The 12,879-nt window shown below is 44.3% G+C and overlaps 1 protein-coding gene across 1 annotated transcript; it reads left to right on the top strand.

The window, feature by feature from the left end:
• The first annotated feature begins 1,143 nt into the window (after nucleotides 1-1,143).
• On the top strand, nucleotides 1,144-12,750 carry ZXDC (ZXD family zinc finger C). Its single transcript, XM_005025111.6, has 10 exons — nucleotides 1,144-2,369; nucleotides 2,835-2,987; nucleotides 4,072-4,150; nucleotides 4,268-4,398; nucleotides 5,329-5,499; nucleotides 5,828-6,513; nucleotides 7,283-7,367; nucleotides 8,325-8,497; nucleotides 9,367-9,468; nucleotides 10,512-12,750. Exons 1-10 carry the CDS (start codon nucleotides 1,196-1,198, stop codon nucleotides 10,596-10,598), a joined length of 2,841 nt encoding a protein of 946 aa, XP_005025168.4. The 5' UTR covers nucleotides 1,144-1,195; the 3' UTR covers nucleotides 10,599-12,750.
• The last annotated feature ends 129 nt before the right edge of the window (nucleotides 12,751-12,879 follow it).

Raw genomic sequence — 12,879 nt, forward strand, 5'->3', positions numbered from 1 at the left:
TTTGTGGCTTTTTTTTTTTGTTTTATCCTTCAGCTTTGACATCTCTCAACTGGGGATGAACCTATGGCTTGAGCAGTAGGTCCGGGGCAGATTTTTCTTTTCCTAAGAACGTGAAGGAGAGCTGCTCAGAGGTGAGATCAGGATGGCCAGGGGCAGCCAACAAGAGGATTGACCCTGACCCAGTCAGCACGGGGCTAACAGGGATTTTGGGGAGGCTGAGCTCAGGCACCCAGAGCCTTCAGCCTCTGCACAGGCAGCTGTGGAGGTGCAGAGTGGAGGCACCTACAGCGGTATTGCAACAAGTACCAGCTTCCCCAGAGCTAAGTGTGGCTGGACAGCAGTTCCCCATCCTTGCTGTTGGAGATCTGATGCAAAATTGCTCCAAGGAAAGCAGAAACTTGCCCAGTGGAAGAATCACAGCACCATCTGCTGGGACTTACGCTATTTCTACCACAAACTACAGAGTTCTCCATTTTGCTTAAGACTGGAGCGAGAGAAGCTCTCCCAAATAACTGGGGAGGAAAAAAAATGCACACCACTCTTTATGCATTAACTACCTTTGTAGTTTTGTTTGTTTGTTTGTTTTGTTTTGTTTTTTAGGACTTCCACCACCTTCAGCCACTCGCTTCTGCCTGTCCCTCTGTTGGTGACACTGGCAGCAGGGGGAGGGTTGGGCCAGGTGGTCGTGAAGGCCTTTTCCAGCCTTAATAATTCTAGGTAATTACTGTAGGATTTCTTGCTGGGTTCCCTCTCTGAGGGGCTGGGGTGAGGGAGCAGCACAGCCAGGATTTCAACGTGGGGGAAATAATTTGTGTCTCTCAGGGCTGGTTCATAATGCTGTTTTCATGATCCTAATAGCAGTGCATAGGCTATTTTGCCAAAACATTCACATTTTGCTACACCATTCACATATTCCAACTCTCCCACCATGGCTGCATGGTTCTGCACTGCCACACCTTCTCCCTTGAATTAACATTAATAATAACAATAAAACACCTCCAGCGGTGCCTCTGTAGGGCAGCACAGCCCCAACCCCACTCCTGCAGCAGCTCCGCTCCGCAACTCCGCTCTCCACCTTTTCCCCGCCTCCCGCTCCGCTCCGTTCCGCGCGGCTCCGCGCTCCGCGTTTCCCCGCGGGCCGCGCCGGCCCCGCCCCGCGGCTCCGGTTTCAGCCGCTGCTACAGGGACCCCCAAGATGGAAACGCAGGGGCTGCCCGCCGCGGAGGCGGCCCGGGCCCGGCCCGGCGCCCAACATGGCGGCCCCGCCGCGCCGCCCGCCGCCCCGCCGCCCGCCTGGCAACCGCCGCTCGCCGCCGCCTCCTCCTCCTCAGCCGCCTCCTCCTCTTCCTCGCCCGGCCTCTACGTCAGCTTCCCGGTGCTGCTGCTGGAGGAGAAGCCGGAGCCTGGCTCCAGCCCGCTGCCCGGCCCCTGCGCGCCGCCGGCGGGGCCGCAACCGCCGCCGCCACCCGACAGCGACGGGCTGCTGCTCGTCTTCAACGTGGTGCGCGGCGCCGCCGAGGCCGGCCCGGGCTGTGGGGAAGCGGGGCGAGAGCAGCAGCAGCAGCAGGAGGAGGAGGGCGAGGCCCCCGCTTCTTCGCCGCCGCCTCCTCCTCCACCACCACCACCTCCTGCTCCTCCGCAGCCTCCGTCCCCGGCGGCCCGTGAGGTAGCAGAGGATGATGATGATGAGGAGGAGGAAGGCTCCTTCTCGGGCACCATCACCATCAACAACCAGAGCCTGGTGGTGCGCATCGAGAACGGCGTCCTGACGCTGGGGCCTGGCGCCGAGCAGCAGGCCGCGGGCTCCGCGCTGCCTCCTCCTCCTCCTCCACCTCCTCCTCCTGCGGCCGCCTCGTCAACCTCAGCCTCCTCCTCATCCTCCTCCGAGCCCCCGGGCGGGCCCCGGCCGCGCTCCCCGCCGGCTTTCCCATGCCCGGAGCCCCGCTGCGGCCAAGCCTTTCCCCGCAAGCAGCAGCTGCGGCTGCACCGCCTGACTGCTCACGGTGGTGGAGGAGGAGGAGGAGGAGGAGAGGAGGAGGAGAACGGCCGGGGGGCGGCGGTGGTGACGGCTGCTCGGCCTTTCAGCTGCCAGGTGCCGGGCTGCGCTTGGTCGTTCGCCACCGCCTACAAGCTGCGGCGCCACCTGCACTCGCACGACAAGCTGCGGCCCTTCGTCTGCTCCGCTCCCGGCTGCTCCAAGCGTTTCACCACCGTCTACAACCTGCGGGCCCACAGCCGCGCCCACGAGCAGGAGGCGGCGCACAAGTGCGAGGCGTGCGGGCAGCGCTTCCCCAGCGCCGCCCGCCTCGCCGCCCACCGCCGCCGCAGCCACCTGGAGCCCGAGCGGCCCTACCGCTGCGATTTCCCCGGTAAGGCAGCGCCGCGATCGTCCCCTGGCTTTTCGTGCCTTTATTCACCCGCTGGGGTTGGCACCCGATGGGGATGGGGGCTCCTGGCCCCGCCCGCCGGTTGTTCTGCAGCCCCCGCTCGGTTTTGGGATCGCCTTCTGGGTCTCCAGCAGGCTCCTGTTCCCGCACCGGTTATCTGGGAGCTTGGCACCTTCCTTACGGCTTTGGTAGCCTGAGGTTGAAGCACAGGTCTTTGGCTGTGTGCCCTAGGCCGGGCTCTACATGTTCTGATCACTCACCTTGTCTAAGTGGCTATAATTGATGCAAATAACATAAAAAACAGCACAATCATAGTTTTTTTCTTTGTATCTGGATGTACTATCCAGGAAGACAATGAAGGTCGCTAACTAAAACACAAGAAAGCAGCACACCTTTCCTGAACTACTCCTGTACCAAGCTGATTTGCTGTCTCCCTTCTTTCCTCAGGCTGTGAGAGGACATTCATCACAGTGAGTGCGTTATTCTCCCACAACCGAGCCCACTTTAGAGAGCAAGAACAGTTTTCCTGTTCCTTCCCTGGCTGTAATAAGCAGTATGACAAGGCCTGCCGACTGAAGATCCACATGAGGAGTCACACAGGTATTCATAGGGGTAACTTGCGCCTTGGGGAAGTATGTAGAAGAGAAAGTGTCAACGGTGAATTTCAGTTTGCTGGAAAGACTGACAGTCTTGAAGAGAGGAAGAAAGACATGAGTTACTTAAAGGCAGTGAAAATGTTTGATTCTTGGGATTCTAGGAGTCCACGGGACATACTGCCCAAATCTGAGATAACAATTGACATGCAAGAGATACAGCTTTTGGCATGCGAGGTTGTTCGTAAAAATTATCACAGCTCTATTCCCAAGTTCATAGACATTCAGATCACTGTGTAAATTCTAATCTTGTTCAAAATAAGATGCTAAAAAAGATACTCAGAGCATGTAAAACATCTGTACTAAGACTTGGAACAGCACAAAGATATATTTCAACACAAGCAAGCACTCCTGACTTGGAAGAACTACTGCTAGGCTGAAATCCAATATTTTAGTATTTTTAAGACAATTTTGTGTACTTGCTACTGTCCTTTGTTTTCCTGGTTTCATGGCTTTACAATATGTTTAAAGAAGTGTCACTTTGTTAAGTGAAGGTTAATAGAAGTGGTGGAAAATACAAGTACTTCATTATACTGTAATCAACATATATTCACAGGTCATGGAAACAGGAAAAAATCCTCAGTCATGTTTCTGTTTTGAACAATGTCATCACTGGTTATTGAAGCAACTTCAAGATAGCTGTGGGTTATTTGGAAAGAGTATTTGGGAGAAAATTAGGAGAACACTGGGGAAGGTCTGGTGTTAGAAAACAAACAAGGCAGGATGGACCGTGATTGCTGAACGAAAAAAGAGCACAAAACCAGGAAAGACCATGTGTTTTGACAAGCACAAGATGGATTGATAACAATCCTTGCTCCCACGTACACGTGAGAAAAGACAAAGTCCTTGTGTTAAACAACGTTCAGACTTTAGGAGAGGGAAGGTGGCATTGCTACTCAGAAATCATTTGCCTGAGGGGGTGGTCAAGTCTTCTTGTCTTAATCTGATTGAATTTAAGCAGCTTTTGAGATTTCTTGATAGCAGTGTGTAATTTGGTATTATATTATTAATGTAACCTTTCTTTGCTTAAGGTGAAAGGCCTTTTATTTGCGACTTTGAAGGCTGTGGCTGGTCTTTCACCAGTATGTCCAAGCTGCTGAGACATAAAAGGTAGCCTTTTCCGATTGTGCTCTTCTCAGTCACTTGCTGTTTATTATTTTTTCATTATTATTGCAGAAGTTAAGCAGCGGGTTTAATCTTGCCATTGGTGGTTTCCTTCCTTTGTAGGAAACATGAAGATGACAGGAGATTTACGTGTCCAGTAGAAGGCTGTGGGAAGTCTTTCACAAGAGCAGAACACTTGAAAGGCCACAGCATAACCCACCTTGGTACAAAACCATTTGAGTGTCCAGTAGAAGGTATAGTTCAACTTTTGCATTAACTGATAATTGCTGTACATATAGCCTAAAGGTTGTGTGCTTTTCTCCAGACACAAGCTAGGTACAGGATCAGAGAAATTCAGAGTGAGTCTTCTAATACGGTTTGAAGAGGTAAAACAGAAGACAAGTAACTGAATTTAACTGAGTGATCGTTTTCAAATTTATGGATTGCCAAGAAAACAGGGCTTGCTCTAGGTTTATTTTTTTTTTCTTCATGCTAAAAAAAAACCTGCTTTACCCTGGAAAATCCAACTTTTGATGCTCAGTTTCTGCAGCTCAGCATCAGAAGCTTGGTTCATCAAAAGCAGTGAAAAGTACCATCCAACACTTCCAAGGCTCCGTTTTGCTGCTGTGATGTGATCTTGGGTGTTCAGTGGTTGCTCTGTGATAGGCTCTGCTGCTGGAAAGGCAGTGTGAGTGTTTTCTGTTGTGGTTTGTGGTCACATGGGAACCTAACTGACTCTCTGAGTTTCTTAGCACTACATCCATTGCTTCAGTAAGATTCCAGGAATGTGAATGTTTTGTGTCTGATCTTGAATATTCTTCCTCATAAAGTAAAACAGCTCCCCTTGGTGATTGTTTCTCCTTTTAATGTTTTTTTTTCCAGCAGCCAGCATGAAGAGTTTTCACTTAAGATGATGCAGTAAGGAAGGGATGTACTTTACACTGAATGATTTAGTGTTTCTTGTCGGAAAAGAGATTGCTGAACTATTCTACCCACTGAGATATCCTCAGTGTAAAACAAGAAAATGTATGTTTGGCTGTCTTCTGATTCTTCTGAACATATGTCCAGACACTGCAAAGCAACACATAGAGTTCTGCAGAGCCGTTTTGATTTGTTAAGACAGTAAAAAGAAACATCAAAATGAAGCTAGATGAATCTATAAAGCTTTCTGTATCTTTTTGCAGGCTGTTGCGCAAAATTCTCAGCACGTAGTAGTCTGTATATTCACTCCAAAAAACATCTTCAGGATGTGGACTCATTAAAGACGCGTTGCCCTGTATCAAGCTGTAATAAATTGTTCACTTCCAAACACAGTATGAAGACACACATGGTCAAACAGCACAACTTCAGTCCAGGTAACGAATTTTTTTCAAACTGTGGCAAGGTGCAGTTGAACACCTAAAAGTTTCTAAAAGCTTCCTTCTTTGATCTTTCATATTCTTTCATCCCCGTTGTCTGATGAAAAGGGGCCTGAACCCTGCCCAGAAAGATTAGTTGCCTTTACTATACTGTTGCTGTTTTATCTTCACTGTGTTCCCCAAGAGCAGATGACAGTATTGTCTGTTTGTGCACTTTCTTATCCATGTTCTTGTATCCTAATAGCTCGTTCTCCTGATAAGTCATAGCATTATCTTCTTTGTTTGTCCTAGCAATTAAAGATGTTTAAACTGTATTCTGCTGCAGATCTCCTAACTCAGCTTGAAGCAACCAGCTCCCTCACACCCAGCAGCGAACTTACTAGTCCGGGACAAAGTGATCTCAGCAACATAGACCTGGTGTCCCTGTTCTCCAACGTGTCAAGTAACAATTCTGGAATTGCAACAGATATGGCGTTAGTGAACTCTGGAATAGTCACGATAGATGTTGCTTCGGTGGGCTCAACTCTCGGAGGAAACCTGCCTGTCAGTAACAGTTCTTTAAGTCAGGCGGTTGATCCCTTGATACTGGTGGCCAGCAGTGACATGCCGCAGAGCCTGGACAGTTCTCTCTTGCTGGGAACCAGCACAACAGTTCTACAGCAAAGCACTTTAAATTTGGATGATGTACAGACTGTCAATGCAGAAGCCTTGGGTTCGCTAGCGTCTCTGTCAGTGAGGAATTCCAGTCAAGATGTGCACAGTTTGACATCCAGCAATAATTTAACAATTGACACAGCCACTTTGACTCCTTCTAGTAGCCTTGGTGGTACCAACGTGCCTGAGTTACTAACGCCAACTAAAATTGAACGGAATTTGCTTCCCAGCTCGGACGTTGTTGGTCAGCAAGAGGGCAGCAAAGTAGTGACTCAATTTGTTTTCTCCAACCCTCCAGGAAGCTACAGTGCTCAGAAAGAAATGGATCTTAGCGCAGTCACTGGCAGCTCGTTTTTGGTATGCAGTAGCTATACTTGTTTACCTTTAGATGAGTGAGACACCCTGAATTTATCCATTGCTACTTACACCTTATAGGCAGACTCTTTTCTTGGAGTTTGCAGGTGATGTGTTTCGACTTTTTTTTTTTGGATGAAGAATGTAAGATGTTATGTTGAATTGTGTGTTGTCAGAAGTGTGATCAACATGGTGATAAGTTCTGTTAAGAACAATTGGAATTCTGGTGGTGAGAGTGGAGGGAAAACCTTTCAAAATAAGGGATTTAAAAAATAACCATCCATCTGAGAATGAAATGGGATGTACAAGAAAACCCAGGAACAAGATGATCTCATGTACATTACATGTACATTAGATGCAGGAAAAGATTTAAGTTAGGAGAGTAACTGAAACATTTTCATCTTAGTCCTCATTCCCATAGCTGTTTCAAATAGTCATTCCTTTCTGCTTTCTTATGTTATTGGAAGCCTGTTTATTTACAGCATGAGGTATTCTTTCTATTGTGATGTTTAGCATATTAAAATCTGAAAGCTTATAAATATGGAGCTAACTTCCTTTTGTGTTGAACTCCAGTTATTAACTACATGCAGGTAAGTTACTGAAACCCTAATGTGAACAGCATGGGAAACTGGAATTCAGTGTTTGCAATATAAAAGATAACCATGACTGGGAATTCATTAGTCTGTTCTCATTGTCTTGCTTAGTTCTTGCATTCAAAACGCTTTGCACCCTTTGCCCCCCCCCCTCTTTTTTTTTTTTTTTATCCCCTCAGGAGAGCAGTGGGTCTGCAAGAACAGACTACAGAGCCATTCAGCTAGCCAAGAAAAGAAAACAGAAAGGGAATGGGAGCAGCACAGGTGAGAAGATGCTCATTTTGTTAAATTTGTTAAACACAAGTATTTAGGGGTTTTGGCAGTGAAATGGGAGCAGATATCAGAGTACATTCTTAAATAACCCGTCCATTTATTGGTAGTTAAAATAATTATGCATATGGTTTACCATCTGTTACTAAGAAAATGACATTCTGTGGAATATCAAATTCACAGTAAGTTTACAAAGAACTTTGCACCCTATGTTCTGTGATGTTTAAAAAGATGATCCATCCGTCTCTTCATTTGCTTTTTATTTTTTCTTATTAAAACGTGTAGAAAAAAGTTAAGGTTGCTTTTGGTCTTACGTTGTGGGTTTTCATTTATTCTGTACAGACAATGAAAAGATCAGCTGGATTTCTCTTGCTTCTGTTTTTCGCTTGGTAACAATGTTTATGCAGTGTTAAGGAACTTATTTTTTCAGTTACCCAGAAATACTCAAACATCTCTGTTAGATTTTAGTCTTGTAAAGAGCAGGGTGAAATTTAGGTCATGCAGACATGGAAGTATGCAAACTTCATTGCTTCACTATGCTTTTTTTTTTTCAGTTTGGAAAAATTGTGTACATGACTTCTCAGGAAATGAGTTGCAAAATTAAAAATAGAAAACAAAGTTCTAGTTCCTAATTCCTCACTATAACAAATGTGCTGGTATTTCTGTTCTACCAGAGGGGAGAGCCCTAAGCTTAGCAATTTGTGATGTGGTTTTAATGGCATCCATGTAGAAAGATAACTGTTCAGTCAGCAGGTGGAGTTCATCAGCTGATTGCTGTCTGGCCTTTTTAGCTATGAGATGGTGCTTAATTATATTGCACTGTTCCAGGCGTTTGCTATGTAGTGCTAATTAGTGGTGCAGTGTAAATTAACTGCATAAAATTGAAAAATGCTAGCAAGAAACTTTGGCAAATTGCTTCTGGCTATCTAAGTATTAAACCATCTTTTTCAGGGGCTTCTGGCTCTGGTCAGAGGAAAAGCAAGGGTGGTAAAGTAAGCCCTACGAACTTTTCATCATCCAATACTGGCAGTCGACTGGGTGGCAACATTGTTCTGCCAAATGGGGGGCTGACAATAAGGGACCCTGCCACTGGAGCACAGTATGTGCAAATTCAGCTTCTACAGGTAAGAGCTGAGGAGGACAAACATGCTCGTCTCTGTTACTTGAGCTAGCACATTTACAGACAAATCTGACTGACTGTGAACTCAGGTATGACTGCCCCTAGAGAAATATTCTCCTGGAAGTTTACATGAAATGTGGCTTTAGGGAGGTGTAGAAGTGCCTGAGAACAGCTGGTTCAGTCATACAACAGCTGGGGCCAGAATCCCAATGCATTGCACAAGTGAATAAGATATTTTTATTTGGTGTAGTGCTAACATTCAGTCCAGTCTGGACCATACGGGCACTGTAACTGTAGGGAGCATCCTGTTCAACTTAAGCTGAACTTTTTCCTCTTTGAAAAAAGAAAGTCTTGCCCTTTGACAACCCACCTCCACTCCTGTCCCTACCTTCCACCAAAATTCTTGCATTGCTCTCTCTTTGTCACATATACAAGGTAAATAAAACTGACACGAAAAGTTTTCTGCAAAATGAAGTTTTAGCTTAAACTAGCGTTCCTCTCAACTACTGAAATAAGGTTTGAATTTTTTTTTTTTTTTAATACTTAATAATCCATGTGGGCTGGTTAGTGGAGCATGTTGGGCAGTACGTTTTTGGTATGGTGGATGTCTGCGTATTATCCAGAGGGAAGGTAAGTTCCACTTAAGATTTGGTATGGAGGAAGCTATGGGCAGAGTTCTTCCTCTCTGTCTTTATAGGTTTGGATTTAAGTGGTAGTTAGCTTTCTTCATATCTTGGTGGGTCTTGGCTTTATACTAGAACAGAGTAGTTGCTTTATCAGATCTTTTAAGACTCTTAAGGTTGATTGAAAATTGCTGTATTGTGCTGAGATGCTTCAGAGTCTTGTAATTGCATCATGTTTCTGCCTTCACAGGATGATCCCTCAGGAGAGGGAGATTTACCCTTTCAACTGAGCTCTCAGTCCTCCTCATCACATTCTCAGCTTACAGTGGATTTACCTGTTCACATACTTCAGGTAGAGCATGTCTAAGCTGCTGGGTTTTATTGGCTTGCTTGAAAGTGAATATAGCTTACTGTGAACCCTGATGTTCTGCCTAATGGAAATACCTCGTTTTCCGTTAGGAATACAGAACTGCACTGCGAGTTTTATCTTGTGTATGTTACCAACCTGTGATGCATCATAGCCACTTGTTTTTCTTCCTCTGCTACTGAGCAATGAATAACTACACGTTACGAATTTATTAGTGCCTTATTCTTGTTTTCCTGATCCCATTCTGCAGATACTAAGTAGGTCAAGAAAGAGGATCAGAATTGATACTCTTAACTGTAACAGGCTACATGAAGGGTGGGAAGTGGGCAATAAGATCATGGTCCTACACGTCAAAAGAGGTGTCTATATGAGAATGGCTGTTAAAGTCTGCTCAGTTCTGCAATCTGTGGTTTCACTGCTTGTTAACTACTGAGTGTCAGTGGAAATTCAGTTGTTCAAATGCAGAAAGCTTCATATGGCTCAGTGTCTTGCTGCTAGCATGAATATTTTGTTATCTGCTATTCTGGTAAGCTGCTTGTCAGTGAATATGAACAGCTGAGAACCAAGCAGCAATGAGTGATTAACGGATATACATACACCAGATTTTCCATTTGACCATGTGGAGCTATGGTTTTGTTAAACTCTGCCATGCAGTATTCTTACCAAGTGTGTGTGTGTCTTGGATAGAAAATAAATTTTTGTATTTGGGAGAAGCACCTTACTATGATAAATGTAGAAGTACAGGAGTACTAGGATCATTGGCTGTGGTAGAGAGTTAACAGAGGGAAAGCAAATAGTCAGTGATTTTAATTTTATCTCCCTTAGTAATATTTGTGTGAAATTTTCCAAAGAAAAAATGGAGTGGCACTGTCTGAGTGGGTCCCTAAAGTAGGAGAACTTTGGGTTTCCTCTAAACAGTTAAAAGCGTTTCTCTGATCTTGGATAAATGTCAAAGTAGTCTTAGTGATAAGCATTAAGAACATCTAGAGCACCACTGAACTCTTCATGCTATCTGTTTGCTTTAACAGGAGCCACACAATTCCACTGAAGATGATGCAGGTTCTGATAACTCTCAGTTCACTGGAAGCACAATAAACTTACAGGATCTGGAGTGACCATTATTAAGAACTATTACTTGAAAACAAATTGGGCAATCACGTCTCAACAAAGTGAGATAACTGTGTGGGTCTTTTTCCAAGGAAAATATGAAAACTAGGAGTACTGGACTGTGGTTGCACTCTTTGCAATTTGCTAAAGACAGTTACAGCTGAAAGATTTCCTTAAAAAAAAATGTAAATCCTACTTGATGTGCCTGTGTAGTATAACCTGTCTGCCTAACGGTCACAGAGACCAAGGCAGGCTGCTGTACAGTGTTGTTTCAGGGAGAAGTACTGTATTAAACTTCAAACTGAGGTAATATTTACTGTTTTCACAGGAAAGCAAGTATTCTACAGCTAACAAGTACAAATTTATAAACCTCTGCCTATGACAGTTCAAACTTCCCTTCCATTGGTCTCCTGCTGGAACCAGTGGCATTGAGAAATTAAAAGTTAAAATTTGCAAGTATTTCACATGTGCACACACAGATTGTTTTGGCCCCTGTGTTTTGGCAGAAAACTGGAATAAATTGTCACATGTAACAAAGTTAATGTCCTACGCCATGAAAATGAAATGCTCTAAAGTTTTGTTTTAGCAAGCTAGATTCTAAATGTTAACTTAGCTGTGAATCAGTTTGTAGCTCATGTTGAGTTTCTCCCTTTCCTTGCTCCTGCATCCCAAATTATCTGCTGAATTCTTCCAGCAAAACTTGAAAAAAGAACTGCAATAGAACTGTACTCACTGTAAGTGATTAGCTAAGACTCCAACAGTGTCTGAGAGAGGTTAGTTTTATCTTTGTGTTCCCTTTTTTGGGAGAGATGTTGACCGTCACGTAAATTTTAAGCACCTTGATTATATCTCATCTATGAACTGCTGCCAAGTTAGCTGTAAACTGGCCACTACCTTTTTTTTTTTCTTTTTTTTTTTTAATTTTTTCCCTTTTTTTTTTTTTTTATGGAACACTGTTAACACTTTTTTGTTATTGATATCACAGAGTATCACATGCATGTGGAGCTTCCGTCTGGTTTACAGAATATGCAGTTGTTAGAATATGTTGGGAGGGGAAAAGAATTGTTACTAGATTTGTCCCGTTGAAAAGCTGCAGTTTCTGCCGGGGGGTGGGGGGAAGAGTTTGTATGTACTGTACTTCCCTGGATTGGATTGCAGACAGTTAAGTAAGTTTAGGGTTGTATAGGGGGGAAAACCACCATTTGGTTACATTTTAAGGTGGCAATTTAAATGTTTCTTATGGTAATGTACTGAATGCCTATAAACTTATGTATAGGAATTTGATAAAAGGGTGTATGTATTGTTTTTTATTCTCAATGAGGTGTGTGTATGCACGTATGTGTATATTTTTTATGAAATAAGATATGTCATGCAGAAGAACCTTGTGATCTTTCTAATCTTGCACATATTTATTTATTTTACAGTTTTACTGATGTTGAATTCACACGAGGTCATTCAGAAATGCTTTTACTTCCTGTGCCTTTTGAACTATGTATGTGTCCAGAACAATACTTTTTTTCTGGTTGATGGGAGGGGGCAGGGGGGAGTTTACAGGTTACATTTAACTTCAGGTCCTGGTTTGTAGGCAGTATTTTATCTTCTGGTTTAACCGGTCTTTATTTTTTCTATCTTTTGCTTAACTATCTGAGCATTGAGGTCTCTCTGTTCCTCTCATCCTGAGTTTACAGCATATGTCCAGGGAATATCATAACCCTCTCAGGTGGGGTTTCGAAACCACGCTAATTGGTAGGGGATATACTTGATGGCTGTGACCACAGCATAGAATCCACTCCTGAGAGGTAGAAGGGTTGAGGAGGAATCATGCTGAAGGGACTACTGGTGTTTTTCCTAGTGGTCACCGTGCTCTCTCTGGAAGCTGAAACTCCTCAAGCTCCCATTGCCTGTGTTAATCTGTTTTCGAGGACCATACCAGTTCTTAATCTAATAAAATGGCCAAGGAACACACCATCTTTTTATGGGACTTGCAAATGAATCTTTATACTTCTGAAAATGTACCTCATTCAGCTTTGTAAATGAATGTAAAGCGCTAACCTCTGGGGGCCGAAAATTGGATTACTTGGCTTCAAGTCCATTGCTGGCAATGGATACCCGAAGAACTGCTGGTGCAAAAGGGTTAATAAAGCTTTTTTTTTATGGTCAGTTTGTCACTGGGTGGTGTTCTTTGTATGGATGCATCTGACATAAAGCTAACGGTCAATAGCTTGGTTTCTGTATAGCTTTTTTCATTTGCTCAAGTTATTGATATATAACAAAACCCAGCCTTTAGGC

This window comes from Anas platyrhynchos, chromosome 13, assembly GCF_047663525.1.
Source record: "Anas platyrhynchos isolate ZD024472 breed Pekin duck chromosome 13, IASCAAS_PekinDuck_T2T, whole genome shotgun sequence".
Lineage (NCBI taxonomy): Eukaryota > Metazoa > Chordata > Aves > Anseriformes > Anatidae > Anas > Anas platyrhynchos.